The sequence below is a fragment of the Lonchura striata genome, chromosome 3 (assembly GCF_050655825.1).
Source record: "Lonchura striata isolate lonStrDom1 chromosome 3, ASM5065582v1, whole genome shotgun sequence".
Classification (NCBI taxonomy): domain Eukaryota; kingdom Metazoa; phylum Chordata; class Aves; order Passeriformes; family Estrildidae; genus Lonchura; species Lonchura striata.
The window spans coordinates 62732523-62758696 of record NC_140705.1 but is presented as its reverse complement, the minus strand read 5'-3'; the positions used below and the strand labels follow the sequence as shown (position 1 = coordinate 62758696).

The window sequence follows — 26174 nt, the reverse complement described above, 5'->3', positions numbered from 1 at the left end:
TTACAGATGTCCGGATGTTCTTGGACACTAAGTCACGAAAAGCATAACTAGTGAACAAAGGAATCACCCTTAAAGCAATACACTTGTTGCATATTCATCTATCATATATGTTGTATGTCAACTGTTTCCTTTAATCCCCTGGAATCTTCCAGTCTGAGCGAGGCCTATAGAAATTAGCTTCTTCTGATAAGAAGCCATAAATTCCTCTCCTTTGGAAGATTTAGGTGTTCCTCGAAGTGAGTATCTCATTCCTAAAAAAAAAAAACAAAAACAGAATTCCCCCACATACATAGTCTCTATTTTAACATTAGGTTGTAACCTAAAACTACGTAAGATAATTAATATAGCATAACTTTCTAACATTACACCTATAATTTTCATTGTAACATTTGCGAAAAGCCAATCTTAAAATACGCAACTATCGCACCTAGCAAACTCAGTAACGCCCGTGCCGCGGGAAGAATTCACCCACGGCACGGCGCGGCACGGGGAGAGGGGTCCCGGCAGGGCAGCAGCACTCCGCTCCCGCAGCATCCCGGCCGGGCAGAGCCAAGATGGGCGGGAGCACCGCCCCGGGGCGGCGGGAGGCGGCGCGGCCCGGCGGGGCAGAGCCACCTCCGCCCGCCCCTCGCCGGGCCCGCCCGCCGCGGCCCCGCGGCTCCGCCGGCTCCGAGCGCCCACAGCAGCGGCAGCGGGTGAGTGCCGGCGGGCGGGAGCGGGTCGGGGACAGCCGTCCGTCCCTCCGTCCGACCGTCCGTCCCTCCGTCCGACCGTCCGACCATCCGTCCCTCCCTCCCTCCGCGCCGGGGCAGAGGCGCTGCCCGCGCCGCGGGTGCGGCTGCCGCTCGCCCGGGCGAGGCCGCTTCCCGGTGCTCCCTGCGCCGGCGGCGGCGGGAGCGGATCCCGCCGGGATGCGGGGAGGGAGCCGCGCTCTGCCTCGCAGCGCGGTGGGCGCCGGGGCCATCAGTGCCTGCGAGGGGACAGGTCGGCGCCGTGGGTGACAGATGCGTCCGCGCGGGTGTGTGCTCGCGGCGTTCGGCGCGTTCCTGCCATATAAGGAGAAGTTTAATTTCCATTCCACATACTGCCTTGCAACAGTGTATTGGCGTCAGGAGTACCAGAGTCTAATAGCTGGCGTGCACTTTTGATAGTCGGTGTGTTGAGCATCTACAGTATAAAACAAATATTTGAGTTTTGAAATGCCGAGCATCCCTACTCCTTGCTCAGCCATGCTCCTATGATCTCAAAAGTCTTGCCTAATAATGTAGAATTTAACATTTTTTGTTCTAAATAATGCTGTTTATATTGATGATGTACGTGTATGAAAATAATTAGGAATCAAAGTGAATTTAAAGAGCTGAACGTAAAAATGAGCCTTTAAAGTGAGAAGAACGTCTTTAAAGAGCAGATAATTATGCCGTTGTGATGACCAATATCAAAACTGGCGGTCTGACAAATAAAAGGAGTGTAAGCTTTCTAAGAGATGGGTCATATTTTCCTTGCTGACTTGATCTGTTTAGTGCAGAGTCCAACGAAATCCGGAAGTTTGTGGAGTTCACCTAAGGCAGTTGCAGCTGTGCAGCCCTGCTGCCCTGCCCTTTGCAGCGGTGGTCCCACGGCAGCACATCCAGTGTCAGTGTCACCTGTCGGTCTGCAGCTGATACCGTGCACTAGGGATGAACTTGTGGTTCACCTGGGGCTTTGCCCAGAACCCATGCTGATAATTAAGCTTGCTCAGTTTTGCATGTTAAGAAGAAAAAAATTTTTGCACGTTAATTTTGGATCTAAAAATCAGGCTGTGCTGCAAAGGATTTTTTTTCCTCTTGTGTAAATCATAAGGGGTCAGGAAGTGGAACTACATCACCTTTACCAATTTAATTCAATTAAAAAAAAAAAAAAAGGAGGGGAAGCTTTTCTCTTAGGAAGAGTTTGTGATACATTCAAATGTCTACTTTTTAACTCCACTTTCATACTAGTGCAGAAGTCCCAGTTTCTTGAAATACTCACTGAACCCTTTTTAGCTAGTGCTCAGCTCCAGAAGCTCTCAGTGGCTTTTGTTCCAGGCTGCATTGTTGGCACTCGTGGAAGCTGCATTTGATGCTTTGCTTTGTTTGTGATGCCCAGTTTCTTGTGCTTACCTCAGTGCCAGTTTTTGCTTAAGGGCTTCAGCATCTAAAGGTTTCATTGTGTTGGTGCTGTTTTGCACAGGATAGGCCATAAAACACCATTCAGGTGTCTGCAGTTGTCAACCTTGGGCGCTTTGCAGCCAGGTAGTGTTGTGTGTAACTGTAGTGCTGCCAAATGCTGTGCTACATATGGCTAAACTGTTGTAAGACATTGGTGCAAATTGCTGAAAAGAGGTGCCCCAGATAGGTTTGGCAGTGTAGTGAATTCTCAGGATCATTTTGAATGGCAAAAATGTTGATGGCCTTAGGTCACTTGCATAGTTTGGATCAGTTCTGCTTTCAGTAGCAGGTATGCAGGAGTTGCTGTCCTTTCAGACACCATGTGTGTCTGTAACCAGCAATACATGTCTGCAGTATCTTCCCAGCATATGTAGAAAGCTGTGGTGTGGTTTAAGAAACCAAACCTACCACATATCCCAGAGAGAAATTTAAAGGCAGATGTTCCATTTTAATTGAGGCCATCGATGGAAAGTTGCAAAGCCCCTGAAGACCTGTAATGTTAGTGAGTTGCTCTGATTCTGTGGCAGCTTAAGCTCATTCCTTAAAACAAACAACTCTCCTCTTCCTTGACCTTTCCACATCTGTTATATTTTGAGACTGGCTCATTGTATTTATGTATAGAACGTAACAAGATTGTAACTTCTGTTCTGTTCCCTTCAAATGCAGAGCTGCAGAGGCTCTTTGTTCAAGACTAAAATCCTAGATTATCCTGTAGACGTTCATCTCCAGGCTACTGGGATTTATGAAGTGTTGTGACATTCCTAAAGAACTGAGAATGTGCCAGAACAGTGCAAAGGATTTACAGGATTCCTTATAAATTTCTAATTTTTCTTTTCCTTTTAGATCACAATGAATGTGGAACATGAAATTAGCCTCTTAGTTGAGGAGATTCGGCGGCTGGGGACCAAAAGTAAGTATTGTAGTATCTCTGTATGGATGTGGTCACAGTAGAGATGCATGTATGTACATACATGCCACCATGCATGCATGTCATACAAATGTAGTCATGCTACATCAAACTAAGTACTTGGCAAATTCAAATAAGCAGGTAACCTGAAAATGTGCATATGTACTTCATTTTGGACTGTAAGGTACTGCCTGGGTTCCATCCTTTAAAGTAGTTCTGTTATAAATTTAAGCATTTAAGCTTCTGCAGCAGAGAGGATATAGGCCTGAAATTCTGCTCCCTGAATCCTGAATCAGCCACGAGAGTTACCTTTTCTTTAGGCTTTCAATACTTGCTACAGTCACCACAGAAGAAAGCTGCACCTTCTCCTTCCACCTCCTTGCTTGGTAACTTCTTTACTTCAGAATTCATGTGTTTCAATTCTGTTCATGATCTTATTATTTGGAAAAAATTGGTCCACATGACTAAAACTAATCCAGGAGTTATATATGTAGTTCCAACTTCCTTAAATTTGCTTAGAAGGTACTATTTTCTCTTAAGATTGTTTTTCATTGCTAAAACTCCTATTTCTTTCCAAATATTTATGCAGTTTGTGGATGTGCTACCTGCTCCTATATGTCAGTTCTGGTGCCATTTGTTCAGTTCCACTTGTTTTTCAAAACCTGAATGCATATGTACATCTTGCATTTTGTATGACTGTATCTGCCTTTTAGGAATAACATGCCTTTAACATATCTTTTTAAATTTTTGCTTTGTGTGAAAATTCACATTGCAGCCTTTTCAATGTGACCCATAAAGATTAATGAGTGAAAAAAATATTTTAATGTATGGTTTAGATATAGGTTGGAGGAGCAGGGTGTTGGATTTAATCCTTATAGGTCTCCCTCAGTTTGAGATATTCTAGGATTTTAATTATTTAAAACTAATTTCCTCCAAACACTGTGAAGAGGTTCAATAGCCTGTGCTTGTCATAGGTTTCAGATCATCAATAAAAGTAAACAGAGCAGATATATGGTCCTTGATACAAGTGTCTGGAAGGAAAGGCAAAGTTAGATTAGGCAGGAGTTCTGTCTACTGTTTGTCATCAGCATTCATAATATGATCCCAAACAAACTGGAAAACACAGTGGAGCTTGCTTTCAATGTTCTCTGTGTCACCTTATCTTCCCAGTAATCTCCTAACTTGAAGGAAATCTATATTATGTCTTTTATTTAGATGCTGATGGACAAGTGAGCGTGAAATTCGGTGTGCTGTTTGCTGATGAGAAGTGTGCCAACCTCTTTGAAGCCCTGGTGGGGACACTTAAGGCAGCCAAACGACGGAAGATTGTCACTTACCAAGGAGAGCTGCTTTTACAGGGTGTTCATGACAACGTGGATATCATGCTGCTGCAGGACTGAGGCAGTGCTTCAGCTATGTGTTCATGGAATTGCTTGAAACAGTTTGATCAATCAAACGATTGTTTGATTTGCCACATACTCTTAATAAGGCTGATCATTCCAAGGCATTTTGATGTATTTTCTATATCTTTATAGTCAAAAGAAAACTGTCCTTTTTTAGAAAACATTTCCTTTTGTAAGTCTTCCTAAAATAGTACTGTATGTGAGTAATGTAAAATATGCCAGATCTTTTTCTCTTTTTTTTTTTTGTCCTTTTTTTTTTTTTTTTTTTTTTTTTTTTAATCTCAGGTAATTCTCTCTCTGGTTGTTATTTTCAACATGTGAAGAAGACGACTGGTAATTTAATATTTACAAATGAAAATGTGCCATGAAAGTATAAAATAGAAGCACATACTTAAATTTGTGTTACTCTTACTGCTTTGGTTTCTCTTTTTATTTGCAATCTGAAATGAAAGCAAACTGAATTACTGCAAGGAGCATATTTAGGCAACTGTTCAGAAAGCACAACAGTGAGATAGAAATAATTTTGCAGCGTGATTCAGTAGAAGAATGACTGGCCTTTGGATGACCAGATTGTGCAGAAAAAGCCATGAATGTTAAATGTACCTCATTCATCTGTGGCACAGTCATATACTTTCATTTTCTTGTCCTCTAGACTTGTGAAGGAAGTAGGTGAAGGTTCCCTGAATGCTTTCATGCAGTGTTAACTCGAAGTTAGTACAGCAGCTTCAGGCTGTGATTCTTTTCCTCATACAAGTCCTACTTTCTCTAAATCTCTCCAGGCAGATTGTGGCAGAGGAGGGGAAGAAAAAAAGCCTTTTTGATTGTTTTCTAGCTTACTGCCAAGTCTTTTTATCAGGTAGAAGTGTACCCTCCAGCAGGGAGAAAGTGTTGCTGCATAAGGAAAGCAGCCATGGGTAAGCAAGCTACTTACTGCTCTGTGCTTACACTCCACAGCTGCAGTTCTTAAAGTTGCAGGATAGGTGAATTTCCCTTAGCAGCCTTTTACAAGTGCAAAATTTGAAAAATTTGTTTGAAAAGTGTTTCCTCATTTACAGATCCAGCAAATACACGCATTGTTATGGAATCTCTGCAAAGCTGCGTAGTTCCAGCTGCTGCCCATTTCGTCTTGTTTTGTTCTGCTTTGTGCAACAGGAAAACAACTTAGATCCTGTGTGCAAACAGATCTGGGCTGCCTCTGCTTGTGCTGGCCCCAGAATCTGGAGAGCAGGGAAGTGATACGCAGAGAAACTTGAGCTGTCTGGGTCCAAGCCAGCTGGAGTGTGGGAGCAGAGCAGGAGCTCAGCACAGCTTACTGGCTCCAGTGCTCTGCCACTCTGGTGCAGCTCTTCTGCTTCCAGATCTGAGCTGGCAAGTGCCTGCACCCTTGTGCTCCTCAAGTAGAAAGAAGGGGGACAGAGACCCATGCCTCCTGCCAGAGGGGTGAGACCAGACAGCTGTGAGTTGCCAGATAACTACAGCTGATTTTTCTTCTGCTTCTATTTTGCTGCAAGGGACTGGATTGTCTGGATTCACAGAATAGCCTGAGTATGCTGACAGATACCAAGTGCTTTTTGATTGTCTGAGATGCCAGTTTTGGTACAGAGGGTACCAACCTATCCCAGACAGGAAGTAGCTCTCTGTGCAAGCCCATGACAGCTCTTTAAACTCTGAAGGGTTCAGCCTTGAAAATTTAGTAAAAACCAAACCAGTAAACGTAAGGCTCAGTGCTGAGTTGGAGCCAAAACAGGACTATGGAGAGACCTTTATGTCTCTCTTACTTTAGATTTATTTTAACAATACTAATAAAAGTGTTCAGGGCTTCTGGGAACACCATGTAAAAAGAGACAGAGAAACTTGGAATTAAAATAAATCTGTAACAATCAGAGGAGAATGTGGCTTGTGTACTGCCAGAGGCAGTTGAGTTTCATTTTCTCTCTGATTCTGAAAGCAGGAGAGGAACAATAGGAACAAGGATGTATATCTAAGAATTTGCCTCCAGTGCAAAGTTTAATCCAGTATCTACTGGCTTCAGAATTGCGTGGGGTTTTCACTTCAGGTTATATACAAGCACTGTTGACTTTGTAATTTATTTTTTTCCACAGAGAAAATCAAATACTAACATTTCTTCCCATGCATGGGACAACGTATCTTTTAAGGAAACAATTTCCACAGCAAATGGCCTGGACATGAGACGTAGTTCCTGAAGCACTTGATACAATAATAGAAAGCTGGGGGAAGGAATTAGCTATTTCTATAACCAGTAGTACAATCAGCACTCCTCTGTGATGCGTTTGTGATCTTGCCAGCTATGGGTCTGAAGGAAGTTTGCAGGTCAGCCAGGAGCACCAGTCATTCCAAAACAGAAAGTAATTCTGACTGTGGGGAAGTAGGAAGAATCAGAGATTTTGGACAACAGCATAAGATGTATCAGTGGCTGTGACCTGCCTTGGATAATGCTGGCAAATCAGTGGAAGTGTAGCTAGGCTAATTCAGTCTTCGTAAGATCTGAGAGCATGGTGGAAACTTGAAGAGAGGTTGGATGAGCTCCAGGCAAAGCTAACCGATACAATCTAAGATGTCACCTGTGCATGTCTTCAGATGGGACTGTTAGAGTAGCTGATGGAGTGTGTGCACTCACACTCACTCTGCTGTTTCTGTACAAAGTCCAGTAACTGGAGATAAATGTGCTTTTCAAAGGAGTTTTAACTAAGCTGTGAAGCTGCTGAGGTGCAGGAATGTATAACCTCTTGTAGGGGGGTGGTGACATCTTAAACTTTGCAGCTATTTCTTCTGTGAGCATAGTTATTTTAATTTTGTTTGTTTGTTTTGCTAGGAGCATGAGCAAAGCAAGGATTGAAATATATGCAACACTATATTTTATGTGCCTCTCTAATTGGAATGAATTTTGAAAATTCATGTTGTGTTTTGCTTGTTTCACATGTTCCCTCCAAAGCTTTGCAGGAGATAGTATTTCTGCTCTGAGGGATTTCACTTGATGACAGCAATGTCACTTTTGCCATTCATTCCTGTGTAAATCTTTGCCACAAAAAACAAAAACAAAAAAACCCCAAAAAACAAAAAACAAAAACAAAAACAAACAAACAAACAAAAAAAAAAACCAACACTTGAAGGAAATAATAATAAGAAGAGAAGCAGGAAGTTTTTACATACTGAAAACTTATTATATTGCCACTGATATTTAGTGGTTTAATTTTAAATTAGTTGGATGTTTTATAAATAGGCTGAGATTCTCCTCTACTCTGGCAGCACAAAATATTAAGCATGTTTAAACAGTTTCAGAGCCTTTGCTAAGATGGCACCACATGATTGTCACAGGACTGTCCTTATGGCTCAATACCAAAACACTAAAGCTTAATGATATCTTTGTATATCTCCACCTACTATATAAAACAGTCCTAAAAGTTTGTTCCACAGTCTCCAGCATAAGTTATGTTCAGAATTACTTGAAAATCTTTTGTCTGATAACATGGTAGGAATCATGCTTTCAAGGACTTAAAAAAAATCTTGTGTTTCTTTTGGAAACTGGCGAAGTCAGTAATTTTGCAAAATTCATTCTGCCTTTTCTATCAGCAGCAAAAACCACAGCAGTTTAGATCTCCTAATGATTTGATTTTTAATGCAAGATATCTTCATCATTTTGATCTGAAATGGCATTCTCAAAGAAAGTCAAGAGCAAGTTGAAGAGTTGCTCCAGTGCAATGATTTCCAGGATTCTGTATAGTCAGTATTTCCAGGTAACTCTAGTTTAAAAATAAGTCAAATGGGTTATTTGAGGATAAGTGCTTGACAGTGTTTCTGGAAAGCAGTGTTTCTAACATCTAGTTACATAAACTGCTTAATGTGAAATTATTCTAATAAAGTTTTCCTGAGGGTGGTGGTTCAGTTTAGTTCTGCCACTCTGAGTACAGCTCTAGTCACAAATGCTTATTTAAGCAGCCCAAACCAGTCTGCTTGCACACATTTTGAGTAATACACCAGAAGCAGCATTATCTTCTGGTGTAGCCTAGATGTCATTGCAGATTATGCTTATCTCTGCCAGAGCACCTGAGTGACTCAAATACAGCCTGGTAACCTAGAGAGGGAGTCGTTCGACCTACAAATGCTCTGCTGAGTCTTGTCACATCAGATCCAGATTAAAACTCCTTTCAGAGAAATGCTTAGAGTCAGACCTGAGCATTTTCCAGTACAGCATTTTCACAAATATAGAGCATTATGTCCATGACCTTGTTCCATTTTGAAGTTTCTTCCTGCACAACCACTGAAAGCTGAATGACACTAAGGGTTTTGCTGCCACCTTGCCATGCTTAAAGCTCTTCTGCAGAGAGGACAATGGTAGGTACCATGTAATTGTATATGCATACTATGCATACTTATTGGTACAACAGGTACTCAAAATCTGACTACTTTTTTCCCAGTCGGGAAACATGCAGTAAAATGACAATTATATTTGAATACAGTGATCTGCATTTCCTGGTCTTTGCTAAGTCTGCTAAATCCCACAGAAAAACATATTAGTAAAATTGATAGTCTGTATCTTGCAGAATTAGGTCTTTTTCAAAGTTTTGGTAATAGAAGACATATGCCTACCAGGTCTTCATTAGTCAAGAGGCCTTGGTCCATCTCTGCAGCTGATGTTCTAAAAAGCTTCCTTTATAAAATTATATTTTGGAGCCCAGTATGATTTTCTTGGAAATCTGCTTTCAGTTTTCTTAGGAGAAAAAAACAAAGTCAACAGTTATTGAAGACACTCACCACAATTCATCAGGACTTCAGCACCCTGAAGCAGTTCACACAGAAGTTAAGATACAAACATAGAAATAACTGTGTTCCAGGTAACTTCAGTGGCATGGGAATATTTAAATTCAAGTATGTGACATCTTGCAAGGTAGTCTAATAGCTCCAAATCCACAGGCACCAAAGGTTTCACTGGAAAACTTTGCTGGGAACCTAAAATCATGCAAACCTTCCTATACCCGGAGAAACTGCCACCTTGTCTCCACTGAGCACCAATGTGACACAGGGTGACACATGACCACAAGGAATCAAGACACACATGTCTAAAGTCAACCAAGGATGTGTGCTGGGAAGCTGGGACACTGAGTAGTCCTTAGCTTTATACAAAAATGTCTGTAATTTTCTCCTTAAGCACCCACTCAGACAACATTCATTATCTTGAGGAATTGGTTCTGGCCTGAAGGGGGTGAGAGCATCAGCAGTGGGTGGGTGCAAGTTGCTGCCAGGCCCCTGCATGGCACATGGTGTGCCAAAAAATGTCAGCAGGTGAAGAAAAATTGCTGTGTGAATAGCTGTGCCTCAGGCTCCTTGGGAAGCTGGTCTGTGCTTCTGTGTCAAGCAACACTGAGGTTGAACAGTTTGCTCAGCACCAAGAGTGAGATTCCCTAACCTGTGTCTTCGTGTCTGGAAAACAAAGGCTCTCTGTGTGCTCACATTTGCATTGTGTTCCACTCAAGCATGTCCAGCCAGCTGGCCCCATAGCAGGAATCTGCTGTAGTGGGACTTCTCAGAGTTGTTTTCTTCTCTATGAACACTTTTGGCAGTTTATAAAGTCATAGAATGTTTCAAGTTGGAGGGCACCCATAAGTTTGTAGCACACATTTCTTGGTTCCCTTTCAGACACCTTGCATAGTGAGAAAAAGATCTCCCAGTCATGCCTGGGACCCCATTCATAGATGTGCACCCTAGTATGGGTCTTGATGGCTTTATTGACATTACTGAATACATCTTGTCTCAAAAGTATAAGAACACGAGGCACAGAGAATGAAGGGTTAAAGCATGGCAACACCACAGTCCCACTGCCTTTGCTAAGTTTAGGCCTGCACAGGACGTGCTTCCCCTACATTTTGAAAGCAGCCAAAGACAGCAGGGTTTGCATTTGGATGTAAAAGTCAAACCTTCCTCCCTGCGGTCTGCAGCCCGCGCGCCAGCAGGATGTTGTGGTGGGTGACAGCCAGGGGTGAAGCCCTTCTGCAGAAAAGAAAACAAAACCAGTTCATGTCAGCAGAAGCAAGAGGGAGTAAATGATACAAACACAGCTAACTAAATGATACTGCAAATTTTTGCTTTATGGCAATCCAGACTTCTCGTGATCGTGCAAGCACATATTTTAAATTTCTGTTTTGAACAAAAAAAGAAACATCACTAAAGCTGTCTAGAAAACTCCTGACTTGAGCTGTTCCTTGCAAGTCGAATGTGTTGCTATCAAGTCTCATGACAGTTTCCTTTAAATTTCAGAAACAAAACTAATCATTTTTGCATTGTTAGTTACAGACAATGTCAATAATCTTGGCCAGTTAATGATATCTTTAGGGTAAAATGCAGACAGTTGGCATTTTATCCATTTATAATAATTTTTTAAATGGCAGTGCCATCCCTTCTCTCCCTCTCTGCCTCTCCCACACACACTCAGCATTTTATGAGTCAGGCTGCAAGAATATCAAGAGGCTGATGCAAAAATTAGAATTTGGAAAGTTCTTTTTTAAAGAATACTTGAGGTACATTTTCTTTGCCTTCTTTACTTTTCTGGTCATATTTCCCAGCTGCTGTCTGCAGTACAAGAGTAATGTTTTCATTAAATCTAATATCTTGAGGGTATTGTATGGCTAAGGTGAAGCCACAAAAGAAATACATTTTCTTTGCATCAAATTTCTAAGAATGATTCTGTATCTTATAGAATCTTTATTTTTGCAAGCATCTAGAAGCCAGTGGGGCAGTTCATATGAGATCAAACCATGTATTAGGCTGTGAATATAGAAGCAAAGAAGCAATAAGTGTGAAAATCTTGAGTTTTATTACTGCACTCACTATCTAAGCACATTCCCATCCTCAGCACAGATCATGTGTGAGCCACCCATGCGTTACATCATTATCCTGTGGCTTCACAACCACAGTAGCTGGGGCTACCATACCACTAAACCAGATGGTACCAAGGCCACAGCTTGGACATAAAATCATACCCTAGACACATCTGTCTCATGAGAATGGTTTGTATTACCAGTTTAACCCATTACCATTACCATTTAAAAAAATCTACCTGGCATGAGCTGTGTTTCAGGTTTAAAGGTTCATTGGGTTAGTACAGCTGTGAAGGCTGCTGAGTGATCTGGTCACCTGGTTGCTGGAAGGCAGCAAGCCTGGGGGAGAAGCTCAGAGAAAATTTGAGAAAATCTGAGAAAATCTGAGGTTCTACTGGGTGCTCTGCCCAGGCTTGCCCATGGTTATGAGAAGACTCTGCTCCAGAGACACTGTTGTCTCCACCATGGATGCACCATGTAGTTCCTCCTCACCTGGAGGTCCACAGTGTGAGGGGTGAGCATGATACTTCCACCTCCCAGCCCTGAGATGTGCCTTTTGGGGTGACTATCCAAGACAGTGACTATCTCTGCCCTTGTTGGAGAAAATAAAGTGTGAGTTTGTGCCTCTATAACACCAGCAGTCCATTTTACAGGTACTTATTCTCTTTTGTTTTAGTATCTCTAGGGTATGCCCAAACAACATAACCGTACCTATTATAGTACAAAATATCTCCATCTTTGCATAATGGGTAGACAAAACAACCTTTTGCATTCTTAGCCCAAAGATCTCAGAAGATGTTCTCATTAAGGCATATGTTCACAGATCCTATCCCTATGACTTTTCTGGTAGCACCAGGGCTTTTTGGTGGAAAATCTCCAGAGTAAGTATTGTTCCTTTGAATTTGTCCAATTATGCACCACAAAGCCAGTCCTGACTGGAACATCGGTTTTACAGAAGTAATGGTGCAAATGATAGTATAATCTAGACTTTCATTTAGTTGCTTTCCAAATATTTTTCTTGTCAGACTTTTTATTTTCCACTATTACAGCAAAAAGATTTTTAAAAATCCATGTAAGACATTGTTTTGCACTGGGTTAGTGGTAAGGTGTGAGAGAGATGAAGAGAAATACAGTGCAGGGCTCTTTCTGGATTTCAGAAAGAATGGCTGACAACAAGTAGATTAATAAAATAGCCCTTTGAATAAGAAAATAAAGAGAGAAACATAGTATGTAATACTTAAGTCCCCACAGAATCAGACAGGCCCCATATGTATTTTCTCAGGGCAGAACCTTCTAAGGAAAGGTTCTTCCTTTATGATCCTTTAAGCTAGTAAATAATTTCCTTATAAAAAACCCAAGTCTTTTCCTGAAGGTTGATTTCATGAGAGCTTTTCACAGCACTTTCAGATGAGGCCAAGGCCAAACAGGATTATATAATTGCTGGTACCAAGGGCAAGCTGCCCACAGGCTCCTCTCTGAATAAGTTTGTCCCATGGTTGAGGCATCAATCTGTGCAGCACAGCTAAGGCTGAAGGCCATGGTGGATATGCAATGTGGCACAGCACAGCCTGGGACTGCTCAGGTTTGCTGTGAAGGGCAATTGATTCCTTGATGCACAACCTCCTCCTGGTTAGGATCACTACAGAGATGAATTCTAGTTGATTCCTTCTAACACTCCTCCTTGTCTCACTTCTGAAATGAACTCATATAATGTACCAGTGAAAATGCGAAGAAAAATTGGGGAAGTACATTCAGATGTTGTTTTCAAGTAGAGGAACTGGTCTTCATGAGAGCTTGAGTGTTTCATGTCTGGCATGAAAATTAAAAATTGTCCCAATGGGAATTTTGCCAAATACACATTTTCTATGATGTAAAAACTACATCGTATCACATAGAGTTAGGACATCAAAATTTACCTAATCCTGCTTGGTGTCATGTGCTGTTTCTGGGCCTTCCTCTTGCAAAATTTTGGTCTTTTCTGATTTCCAGAGCTGCCAGATACTCTAATATTGGCCCATTTTTTACTGACTCAGACTTTTCTCCACCCTGTCATGTCTAAACGGTCAATTCACCACCCATGGACCAGACTGAGGGAGCTGTGGTTACAGTCAGGGAGGAAGTGTGCAGCAGTGGCAGGGTTTCATTTTGTAATACTCACTTGCTTTATTCCAAAAGACATGCTCTTTCCTTTAGTGTCCTGCCTTTATTTTTCACAGAAATTTCATTTCCTACATGGTGGAACAAGTGAAGCAATGAGCCTCATTAATTCCCAAACTGGCTTCTTTTTCTTATCACTGTTCTCCCTGTATGACAAGATCCCTGTAGAAAAAAAAGAATAATATTTAATTATGGGTTATCATCAATTGTACATACACTAGAATTCAAATTAAGGCTCTATGGAAGATGCCTTTTATAATTCTAGAGTGTTTAATCTCGTTCTAAAGCGTATCATGGAAGTGTTGTATGATGAATCTATACACTCATTGATAAGCATTATCTCCATGTTGATAAGCATTTCTACATACAAATCCTTCACTAGGAAGATAGAAAACAGGTCTCACTCTGGATCTGTGTATGAGTTGTTGGTAGCACACTCTATTCCACCCCTTCACAAAGGCTTGTGCTCCATTATTTTGGCACGATACTGATGGGGCAAATGCAGATGGCCAAAGGACTCTAGCAATGTGAAAAATGCTTGTCATCCAAGCTTGAGTGGAGCTCCAGAGGAAGCAAGGCAGCGCCCATGTCACTGCTCCCTGCTCCAGACTTGCAAAGGCCTGCCACGAGGCACAGGTAGCAACTGAGCTCCTCCAGAAAAGGCCAGATATCTTTTGCAATAGCAAAAACGAATCAAGCTAAATATGTAGCTTCTCACAACTTGCACATAAAAGTTCAGTTTGCTCTCTCTTGTCATTCTGACTGTTCTAAGTCATGGCAACTAAGTCATGGCAAAAGGCAGGGAAATTTCTTCAGAAGAATGATTTTGGTGTGCTTAAAATTTGGTAAACTTAGAAAAGTGTTTTATTCCTTTTTTCCCTTTTCCAATGGCTTTTAGAAGCAAATGTAATCTTTAAACACATCCTGTCTGATCCTGTGTCATTAATGACATCTTACAGAGCATCACCAATCAACAGCTGTTTGTTCCTAAATCCTTTTTTAGGGATTTCCTTTCTTAGCATTTCATATTAGCACAGTACAAGATCTCAGAGAGCGTGAGACTTTTATAAATAATACATAAACTGGATGCAAAATTTGTTTCCCCTCCAGTCCTCAAGACTGCCTATGATCAAGGTTAGGGGATGAGATGGTAAAGATTATAGTTTTCCTACACTCTGGCTGATGTTGCTTATAGGAATGAAGCTGCTGTGCTCCCACTTTTTTCCACTTCCATTTTATGTAACTTACACAGTTTTGTAAGTGTTCTTGATCTTTCCATCTTTTTTTCCATCCTTATTACAGCTTCTTGTGGAAGGAAGAATGTTGTCTCTCCAGCTTCTTTTCCCTTGCAGAACAAAGCATTCCTCCATTGTGGCTTTGCATTTCACACAGATGGCAAAGTTACATACAATATTAGTAGATCAAAAAAGGTGTTTGAACTCAGTTTGCACAACAGCAGGTGATTACATCAAATGCAAACTGCTGTATGATTAAACCTAATATTTCTAAACATATGCTGAGATAGAAAGGGTAAGTTTTATTGGAAGTTTTCCAGGAGAAATAATTTGATTTTGCAGCTTATATTTTGATGTTTATTGAACATGTCTCAATCAGAGTTGTAAGATTGGGCTCAATATATTCAAAGTGGTTTGAATCTTTCAAGATCATGTCTTTTTTCCATTTCCAAACCCAATGGCTTCAAATCATCACATTCCACCACAGCTGAAGTGATTTATGTATCTTAGCAGTGCTGCAAACTGCAGTCTTCTATCCTGGAACTCTCTCCACAAAGTATTAATGTTCCCCAATGATTTCAAATCACTTCACACACTATAAAAAAGGCTAGGTGATTAACACTCTTAAAAACTCCTTATGCTTGGCAGAGATTTACATTTATATCCTAGGCATGTAGAAAACCAGGCTGATACTAACCAAAAGATGTACTATTTTGTACCTTTGAATGTAAAAGGTATTTCCTAAGCTCTTTTGCTCTGCTAGTCAGCTAAATGTGTCAGAGTCTGTAAAATTACACTCTGCCTCTCAACTTCAGCAAATTCTCATAAAAAAAGCTGAGAAAACTGGTGAGAATTTTTGGCATAGAATGCAAACTCTGCCACTATTAAATTATATTTCCCTAAGCTAAATACTGTTTATCACTACCCTTTCTTCTCCCCTTTTTTCCTCTATGACCTGTAGAGAATCTCCTTTTCACCATGGGATATTGTTTATGCAGACAAGGGGATGGCTCTGAGACCATACAAAGCAGATCCAAAGCTGCATTCAAGAATTAGAGTAAATCCACTGGTTTTCTCCCTCCTCCTCCCTTTCTATGATCTGGTAAAATGAGGAGACACAGAATAAGTGCATGTGAGGTGGGATCAGTGGGTGTTGATGTGTTGGCTAGAAGAAGATAGACCTTCCAGATTTTTTGCCAATGGATACAAAAGTATTTGCACAGGTGGAGTAAGAACAGTCCACTGTGGCAATTTTTTCTCTTTCTTTCTTTCTTTCTTTCTTTCTTTCTTTCTTTCTTTCTTTCTTTCTTTCTTTCTTTCTTTCTTTCTTTCTTTCTTTCTTTCTTTCTTCCTTTCTTTCTTCCTTTCTTTCTTCCTTTCTTTCCTTTCTTTCTTTCTTTCTTTCTTTCTTCCTTTCTTTCCTTTCTTTCTTTCTTTCTTTCTTTCTTTCTTTCTTTCTTTCTTTCTTTCTTTCTTTCTTTCTTTCTTTCTTTCTTTCTTTCTTTTCTTTCTTTCTTTCTTTCTTTCTTTCTTTCTTTCTTTCTTTCTTTCTTTCTTTCTTTCTCTTTCTTTCTTTCCTTCTTTCTTTCTTTCTTTCCTTCTTTCTTTCTTTCTTTCTTTCTTTCTTTCTTTCTTTCTTTCTTTCTTTCTTTCTTTCTTTCTTTCTTTCTTTCTTTCTTTCTTCCTTTCAATGCAGAACGAGTTATCCTTTCACTTTCTGGAAAGGAAAGGGCAAAGCTTATTGCCTTCCCCAACTAGCTTTGAGCACATACAAAATCTGTCAAAATCTGTCTCCTCTATTCTTGTGAACATAAATACAACCTTCACTCGTGCTGGTTCTGTCTTGGAGATGAACTCCTCCAGTTGGTTCAAATTATTTTATCTTCCTTATATTCATTTTGCTCTACCACACTTTTTGGTGTTAGCTCTTGCTACTAGCCCTCCTGAATGGAAATGTCAAAATCTGTGAGTTTGCCTTGTCTCATCAGACTGGGGCTAAATTCAGTTGTCAGCACATTGCTGCCACTATGGTCAAGTGCTATTCAAGGCTACAATGAAGGGCAGTATCAGCCACGTACAATATTTGTGGTGCAAAGTGCAAAGCTTCTTGATGAAAGAATTCCTTCCTGAGTATGTGGCTAGGTGATTTCAGGCTACCAACAACCCTGAGAGCAAACAAGCTGAACCACATAGTTCTTTTGCAGCACAGAGAATTACTGATTTGTTGGTAGGGAAAAATAAAACATCAGATCCCCCAGAGCACTAGGTTTGTCCAAGCAACTTATTTTATCTGCTGTGTTTGAAGGTTTAAAAAATTATTTCTTTATTTATTATATTGCCTTTCTTTGTCCTGTAGGGAAATGAAAATTCTGCAAATTGAACCATACCTGCATATGTATATCAAGACAGATAATCTCATGGTCCTACAAGCAGAGTCTGTAGGATGAATTGAGCTATAAAAACAGGAGCAAGAAGTTTGTGTTGGCTTGCCTTTGGAAAAAGTAGTCAACTATGGGATCTGTAAAGATCTCACCGTGATGCCTCTGAGATTAAGGAAAATCCAGGCTGTTGGTTTTATTTTTTAATGGGAAGCTTTTAATCTTCATATGTGTTTTGGATGCACACATAGGAAATTTGGAAAATTAAACAGAAATGAAACATTAGCTGGTCTTCAAAGCTCGTCACTGTTATTTTTTGTGCCTGCTATTGTGCCGCTATACAAGCAATACAGAACCCCCAAGAACTACTGCGTGGGGCTCCTCATTTCCTCTCAGCAAAGAACAAGTTACAAGTATCCAAAAGCTAGGAAGTGCAATCTGTTCCTCCCAGAGAGGGTCCAAGGGATACCATGGCAGGTGGGCTGCCACTTTCCCCTGTTCCAGAGGAGCTAGCTTGAGTTTAACTCCGATGAAGATCAGTTCTTTTGCCTGAGGGAAGCAGGATGAAAGCTAGTGCACTGGAGAGCTTGGATAGCTATTTCCTGGTCCTGGCACCAGCCACAGCTCTTTCTGTGACAGCTTGATGACTCGTTTTTCCTATATGCAAGATGAATGTTTCAGTATTTACTTACTTGGCAAAGAGAAATGATGATTAATTTGTCTTGGTTTTTGCAGTCTGATGCACAGAGTGTGATTAGTTGCAATGTGTGTACACATCACCCCCCAGCAGCATGAGCATGAACCTCAGCAGAAGCAGCTGCTTTTAACCATGCAGGGAGGTGCCTGCATTTTCCCTTCCTTGTTTCCACACAAAGGTGGTTGTTTGTTTTTTATGTGAAGGTTTAGTGCAGGTATGGGTGTTTTGAAATCCCATGGTTAACCATTCCCTAACTTCTGGGCTGGCCCTTTGCATGGTGATGAAGATCTAGTGAATGTCATCTGGCAGTCTTAAGGGGCCAATTGTATTACAGATTGCCCAGGAATATCATCTGCATCCTTCTATCAGGGCCATACCTCACATGAAGACAAATTTCAATCTAATTGTAAAAATATTCTTTGAGTACAATGAGAAATAATACAAGAAGTTTGTGATGACAACAATATAAATCAGCACAGCAGTCAATGGGATCACCCCACAGGCCACTCATCCATTTACTTCCATTAACTGGTGTTCATTCTGTGACTTCATTACTTTTCCCTGCTTTACTGCAAAGGATTTACAGGTCTGGACATTAAATCTATCTGACTTCTGTAACAGAGTAGTAAACAACACTGCAATCTAAATTTAAACTCAATACCTGAGAGACCTACTCTTTCAGATTAGAGATAAGGGAATTTAGGGAGAAAAAAAATGCTCAGCTCTTCCGAGACTCTTCATCTCTTCTCAGTGTTTCCAAAGACTAAATATCACCTTCACACTTTCTGCCCTTTTCATCATGTGCCTGGAGCTATACTCCATAAATTTCATATGGATTCACTAGAATTACTAGATCTTGTGGTTCCAACACCAGCTTTTCCTTTCTGTAATGCAGAGGCCTATATTACAAAAAAGAGAGAAGGACCCTAAATGATCTGCTCCCTTAGTCTTACTCAGAGATATCAAGGGATGATGGCAAATTAGAGAATAAAAAAGACATCTCCATTTCTTTTTCTAGTGTCTCCTTTCTGGTTGGTAGCAGATTTTTTTCTGCTGGAAATTACATATATACTACAATTTCATTATTATCATTTACAGTGATTTCATGCATGTTCCCTGGTGTGAAACTCGGCAATATCCAACACACTTCTCTTTTGGAGGTTGACAAAGACTTCTTACAGAAAGAAAGACCTTTCAGCCTGTGACAGGAATGGCAAAGGCTGTGCCAAGTAGAGATGCTGATGGCATTTTTGTACCACCTTCATGTTATTTATTACTTTTATCCATCCTCATCGTACCCAAGTCATCCCAAATACTTATTGTGGCAGAAGGGTACTGAATTGTTACCTAATGGAGTCTGCTCCTGAAAAATCACAAACCTCAGATGTTCAAAGTAGCAACCAGGCCCAGAGAAACTAACGCCTTCGTATTAAGTGTATGTTTCTGTGGCAAAGCAAGTACATTGGGCATCCTCTTATCTCCTCCTTTTTGAGTTTTCAGGTTGCCATGCAAGCTTTTTTTCAATTTTTCACTAAAATTATCTGCAGTGGCCTCTTTTAGCTTAATGCTGGTCCCAGCAGCGGGGGCTTTGAGAGAGGCATCAGTTTGCAACACCCACTGCTGGGATTGTGTCTCCATGCAAGCAGCCCAGGGGGGCCCAGGAGGGAGGGGGACAAGCCAAACATAAGCTACGGTGCGAGCAAGCAGGGAAGGTGGTGCTGGGAAAATCTCCTGGGATCTTGCTGTTCCAAGTGTTGGCGGGTGGCCATGCCAGACCCCCTTCTGAGAAGCTGTCTCCAGCTTGCTGGTTTTGCCTTGTTCAAGGAAGTAAAGTTTTGTACATTATTTGTAAACAAGTGGAGCTCTGTCAAAAACACCCACTTCTCTTATCATTACTTTTCTTACCAGAAAATTACTACAGAACCTTGAATTTTGGCTAGGCATGGAGGTTAAAATACAAAAAGAAGATAAATCCTAATTGAAACGCACAAGATCTGCTTGGTTCTCTTCAGGCGTCCTGCAAAACTAATTTTCTTTTCCTCCTTACCCCCTGCCTGAGGCACCCATTGTCTATAATTCAGGATTCAGTTGGGAAGGTAATTTCTCTTGGAAGCCATCCTTTCTTGTTATTTCTGATTTTTTTTTTCCCCTGGAACTTGACATTTGTGGGAAATACTAATGTTATCTGAGTTTGATATAATTTGGGTCAAAGCTGAAAATGAAAAAGAAAAAAAACATATTGTCCTTGAACTGGGAATATGACCTTTTCAGGCAACTTCATGTAACTAGAACACTTCTGAATTACTGTATATATTTTTGTGTAATTTCAGGATAGCATTCTGAGAAGTTCCTCTGTAAATGCATAATGCCATTGATTTTTTAGTGTAAGGCTTGATTTTAACTATGCATTTCAAGGAATTTTCCAAAGAACATCCATATAATGGTCCTTATTCTAAGGAATGTGAGATTTTAAACTTATGAGAGAGGATTATTTGCTCAACATCATACTATAAAGGTGTGTAATTGTTGGGAAGAGAAAGCAGAACTTCTGTAAGGAAAATCAATAATTCACAGAACATATGCAGCAGACCCTATCCCTATATCTCAGCATGAACTGATAGTTTAGTTGGCTATGTACACAATTTTGAGTCACTAATACAGAGCCTATTGGAATTAAAGCAATTTCAGAATTACCTCTCCCAAAGCTTGCAGTTCCATTTATTAATGAATTTTAGTTATGTTTAGATGTTTAGATGTTTACAGCATCCCATTTGTCTTATTCTGTTGGCATGTAAAAGAACAAAATTTATTATTCTTCAGACCTGAGTCTATATAAAGAATGACACCCTATTGGCATATAAAACTGGGAAAATATGAAATAACTAAGCTGCCTTTGGCAGCTACTGATTCAAGTTGGGTTAGTAGAAAGAGAAAGGTCAAAGTACTGGCAAATTCCTTCTCTCATCCAGAGGGAAGTGAGCAGAAACCTCAGAGGCAGATGTGGAATTCTGACTGATAATATAACAGACTGACCTGAGAATGTGGGGGAGGAAAATCCAATTGATTTAAGTAAAATGTAACAGACATAGCTATGAGTAGGTTTTGTCTTTATTTAATAATAATGAAAAATGTTTAAAAGTAAAGCAATTAGTTGAAAATTATTAATTTAAAGATAATTAGTTGGAAGAGATCTGTGAATGACATCATTAAGGCTAAGAAAATATTTCTGAGTTAAAAATAAAGAGTATTTTCTCTTTATTTTTACATTGCTTTCATACAATTGCAAATTATATCTCTTCCTTTGCTACAACACATCTTGTTCAAAGCCATTTTTAAAAGCCTCACAGTTAATGTTTTGGTGAACAATAGGACTTGAAACCATAACCAGAAATCCCTGAAAACCAAGAAGGTCTTGTTCACTTTTTAAATGGGAAATGATGGATTTCATGCTTCTGAAAGCAAATGACTGCATCCTCAGCCAAGACTTCAGAGGCCTCATGACATTTAGTACGCAATTTTTCTCTTCTTTCCTATGCCATCAGTTAATTATGAACCTCTCCTCTCCTCTCCTCTCCTCTCCTCTCCTCTCCTCTCCTCTCCTCTCCTCTCCTCTCCTCTCCTCTCCTCTCCTCTCCTCTCCTCTCCTCTCCTCTCCTCTCCTCTCCTCTCCTCTCCTCTCCTCTCCTCTCCTCTCCTCTCCTCTCCTCTCCTCTCCTCTCCTCTCCTCTCCTCTCCTCTCCTCTCCTCTCCTCTCCTCTCCTCTCCTCTCCTCTCCTCTCCTCTCCTCTCCTCTCCTCTCCTCTCCTCTCCTCATCCATGCAATAAAAACCCAGAATCTGCATAATCCTAAAACCTCTAAGCTGTCTGGTGCAGACCAGTTCCTGTGGTTACAAGCAGACCCAATGGAATGGGCTCCCTGTTGGCTCCAGGGTCTTTGTAGGGCTGAAATATACTGTGGGCTCCTTTTTGGCATCCATACATTTTTTTATCAGGCACTGGCTATAGCTGCTGCAGTTAGTCACAATTTAACCTATATGCTGGAACAAAGATTTTGGTGGATGCTGATAGCGGGGTGGGGGGGTGGGGGGGGGGGGGTGATTCACTACCTGGCATTATCTGACTGTACCAGTCAGCAACTCCCACGAGTCTGGGGGGAAAAAAGACCTAAAAGTTCACACAGAGCTATAAGCTATTCTGTGACAGTTTTAAAGCCTGTAACGTGTCTTTCCACAAAATACACTTACCCCTCACTATACTTAGGCATGTTCTCAGAATAATCATTCAGAATTAGCTCTTGAAATGAAATGAAAGTTGCAGCAGCAGCCTTAGCAGGGTTATTACCAGCAGGACCCAGACTGGGTGCATGCTGAGGGTAACAGCTGGTGCAGAGAAATGAATAGCCAGCCATTGTCCCTGCACCTGGCCAGTACCAGCTCCCACAGCCAGAGACGATAAACAGGGCAGCCACAGAGACGACTGGTGTATTTTTCTGGAGATAAATGAGTTAAATGGTAACTGCGGCAGAAGTGTATGATGTGTAGGAATTACGTATAAATGAGATGTGATGAACAAGATCTTCTACTTTCCCCCATCAACGAAAGTATTTTAGCTCTCTTGTCTTAGCAACAGAAAGACAATGGGGAGAGGGTCCTTTCACAAAATGGAAAAGAGGGGGATGGCCAGACCAGGAATGCAAATGAACCTTCCGGCACTCTGGATGAGTCTTTAATCCTCATTATTCTTTGCGGGTGCAGTGGAGATTTGGACTTTTGTTAGCTTTTGTTAGCTAAATGCAACCGAGGCACAACTTGTACAGGAGGCCCATCTGTTTATAAGGATGAAGATGGTGGGAGAACAGCAAGTGCTGAGCTCAGTCTGCCCTGCCTCTTGCAGAGGCAGGCATACACAACTGCTACAAACCTCAGTGATGTTTTCAGAGATGGAATGTGGAATAGCTGGCTGTTATCAACACAAAGGGCTTTGCCTGGTGACTGGGAAGGGACAGGTAAGCCTGCTGCACTGGCTGTGTTTAGGAGTCTGGAGGAAGAAACCTTGTCCTTGTGCTGCAGCTGCCCTGGTCCCATCACCAGGAAATAAGGTCTGGGTCAGTGGGACTGAGATTCAGCACAAGGAGAACATCATGCTCATGCTTTGCTTTGGAGTTAGGACCTTCACCTTTGATCATGAGTGCTCAAACTCCTTTGAGTTCAAGGGACTGCATACAGCACCACTTTCCCATATTTCATGCACAGCTCTGCATTGCTTTACAGCATCCCTACCACAGATATCCAAAACAATGTTCCCATTCAATTGAGTGGTAGCAATTAGTAATAACAGAACCCATCTCCTGAGATCTCATTATAAATCCCCAAACCTGTGCATTTACACATAATTAGTGATAGCAGGAGAGACTAATCCCCTGCCTGTTGCTCATCCCAGGGATGGCAAATGTTTCCCCACTGGATTTTTGGAAACTCAATTGAGTTTTTCAAAAGTAAACACCACAAAAGTGAAACAAAGACTTTCCCATCCCTTCTCCTTCAACAACTGTTGCTATATCACTTTCCTACAGTTTCAGAGAAAACTTGCCCATGCTGTCTTGGAGCCTTTGCACAAAATAGCATCTATTATTCAAAGAATGAGTAACAGCTGACACATTATATGCTGTGTTTCCTTTTCCTTTTCTTAAGAAATGGCAGGAAGAAATGCTAACTAGCAACTTCTTTGTAGTAAACACTCATGGAGAAATGGGAAAATTTCCAAGTTATGAATAATTTTGTGTTTTGCAGCTTCCCAAAAATCAGGTGTTTTTAACAGACACGTGATATTCCCATGGAAAATATGTGCCCTGCCTGTAATCTCAGCAATAATTATGTGAAATTGATATATTTTTCTTCAGCTTCATCACCTACCTACTTCTGAACAGCAGCAGTGAGGGTGAGAAATGCCACCAATTTTCTCTCAGTAGCTGCAAAAGCTATAAATTTGATGATCTGGAAGCAAACTCCCAAGACTTAAAAAATACTTGGGGCTCACAAGAGTCTGCATTCAGTCAGTTGTCACTAATTACTTCTGAGCTGAGAAGCTCACATTTCCCCTGACAAACTTCACTGGCCAACTGCAACGAACCTGTCTGCCACTATTCCACACTAGGGACAGAGAAAGATGCTTCAGGAAACCCAGATTTTATTGTCTTTGAAGTTGGAATGCTTCACATAATGCTACTTAGGAAAAATGGTAAGTGACTTCTAGGACCAAAACTACTTACTGAGACTGGGTTGAAGAACCAAAGTCACTTCATCTCTTGATTTTGGAGTTTGGGCCAAAGCCATTGAGGAAAGGGGAGCTGCAGCACACATACGTCCAGGCACTCAGCGAGGGCCTTCACTAACAGGGGATGGGAGGTGAAAGTGGCACCAGCAGAAATCACAGATGGGGGTGACAGAGTGAGAGGTTGAGGGACTCTTTTTCTCTTAAGAATGGGTACTTGTGAATGACAACTAACTGGAGCCCAGATGTGAGTTTTTAGTCATCTCAAGCAGCTGGGTGAGCAGCAATCTCTTATCTGGAGAGGTGACAATAATAGCTAGCAATAAATCAACCAAAGTACTCAATTTTATCTCCCACAAAGGACGTTTTACTTCTATTTCTTCTTCATGGGTAGTTCTACTTGATCAGCTTGAACCTGGACAAAAATGAACATTTGTTGTTCAATTCATTGTTTGGAGAACTGGAGAGGTCTGAGTTTGAGTTTTCACTATTTTAATCTAATTATTTATTTTTAAACTTATGCTTACATAAAAGCACCTAAAAAGAAAGTTTAGAATACAGGTTTTTTGTATTAAATATTTCTGAGAGGAAGATTACAAAATGATTGCTGTTAGCTCTCTCTCACACTTTTTGACAGTCATGGAGTGGAATATGTCTCTCTGTCAGCAATTGAAGTAGAATGGCACTATTTTATCTTCTCCCATTTCTTGTTGATTGACCCTGATTTTAAGTGTCTAGTCTGTATCTATTGAGAAAGTCTTGTTTGTTCCTATACCATCATGCTGATTAGGTGCAGTAATTTATTTCTGTTATTGATGTTCTCAGGCTCATTTTTTAACCTCAAAGGAGATTACACCAAGAATGAAATATTGGCCAGTACCTGTAAACCTAAAATACTTTGTTTTGGGGAATTTTTTTCTCTGTTGAAAACAGACCTTGTACATTTTCTCAGCCTCATGATTTTTTCTATGTGCAGCTCTTTTGACACCATGGACATGTCAATCAGGCCCCTATTTCACATCCACAGAGTTTTCACTGTTTTATTGGAACTTGAAGACTTGAAAAGCTTTTTCTTGGCAGTCTGATCCTCTGTTACAGCAGGCAAGCACATTTATGTGCCTGTAAAATAGTGGAAAGGTTCTTTTTCCTTTTTTTTTTTTTCCTTTGTAAACCTACAGTAGTAGGAGTAAAATTTGCTCTTGCTAGATTGAAGTCCTGCAATTAAGGTGGCTGGAATCAGGATTTGCCCAGACTTGTGGCCTCGGAAACTGGCCACAGTTTCGCCATTCCTCTGGTTTCTAGACAGAAATACAATTTAGAAGCTTCAAAACTGTGAACTAAGGTAGGCAGGACATTTAACTGTGGGAATGCAAGACACTGGAAAGCATATAATTTCAGAACATTTTCACCAACACAAGGAACTTTTTAAAAATATCTCTGAAATGCTGACATCTGCAGGCAAAGAATCTAGGCTATTTGACTCAAAACTTCTTGTGATAGCTGCTTCAAGAGTATTTGAAAATACAGATGCTAATTTTCTTGGGAAATGAAGGCCCTGGCTACAGGTACAAGATGATACAGAACGTATGTAATTTCTAAAAGAAAAATATTTGGGAACTGTTCCAGTCAAAGAGTTTGACCAGTTACTTCAGACAAAATTGTGACTTAAAAAATGGAGCACGTTCCTATCAGAGAGATCTCACTTATTTTGACCCATCCACTTTGATTTGATCTCTAGAGCCCAAACAGCTCAGGCATGTCACAGACCAGTAACATAACTGCTCAATTTCTTGCATGCATGTCTACTTCTTCCATAAGGAAGTCACGGATCCTCTCCAGGATCTGGATGAGAATGAAAAAAAGTTAATTTATGTGCAAGGAAAAGCTTGCCAAACTCAGAATAATGGCTCATCCTGGGAACTGGTATGATGTTCTTATGATAGGCTGCAGTTTTTTATTCCCAAATTGGATAAACTGGTAGGTATGTGAGCATACGGGCAGGTGACACCTACGAGCAGTGAGCTGCTGCTCGTCGGCCAGGAAAAGGCAAGTCACGAGTGCTGCTGTTTTGCAGCTGACGGGCAGCATGTCGAGTCCCTGCGTGCAGG

General features: G+C 40.8%; 1 protein-coding gene and 1 long non-coding RNA gene across 4 annotated transcripts; one reads left to right on the top strand and one right to left on the bottom strand.

Moving 5' to 3' along the window:
• The first annotated feature begins 563 nt into the window (after positions 1 to 563).
• Positions 564 to 4907, top strand: ABRACL (ABRA C-terminal like). 2 transcript variants are annotated; one of them, XM_021553055.4, is made up of 3 exons: positions 564 to 695; positions 3030 to 3096; positions 4309 to 4907. In XM_021553055.4, the coding sequence occupies exons 2-3, from the start codon at positions 3036 to 3038 to the stop codon at positions 4491 to 4493; spliced, it is 246 nt and encodes an 81-aa protein (XP_021408730.1). In that variant the 5' UTR covers positions 564 to 695; positions 3030 to 3035; the 3' UTR covers positions 4494 to 4907. The 2 variants fall into 2 exon arrangements, with proteins under 2 accessions (XP_021408730.1, XP_085431464.1); XM_085575338.1 differs by lacking the exon at positions 564 to 695 and adding an exon at positions 937 to 1018.
• LOC146767922 (uncharacterized) lies at positions 4722 to 21043 on the bottom strand. 2 transcript variants are annotated; one of them, XR_014953799.1, is made up of 3 exons: positions 14735 to 21043; positions 13488 to 13648; positions 4722 to 10502 (listed from the first exon to the last, which is right to left on the bottom strand). It is a non-coding gene; the product is annotated as an uncharacterized LOC146767922 (long non-coding RNA). The 2 variants fall into 2 exon arrangements; XR_014953798.1 differs by having other exon boundaries at positions 13488 to 21043.
• Between the last annotated feature and the right edge of the window lie 5131 nt (positions 21044 to 26174).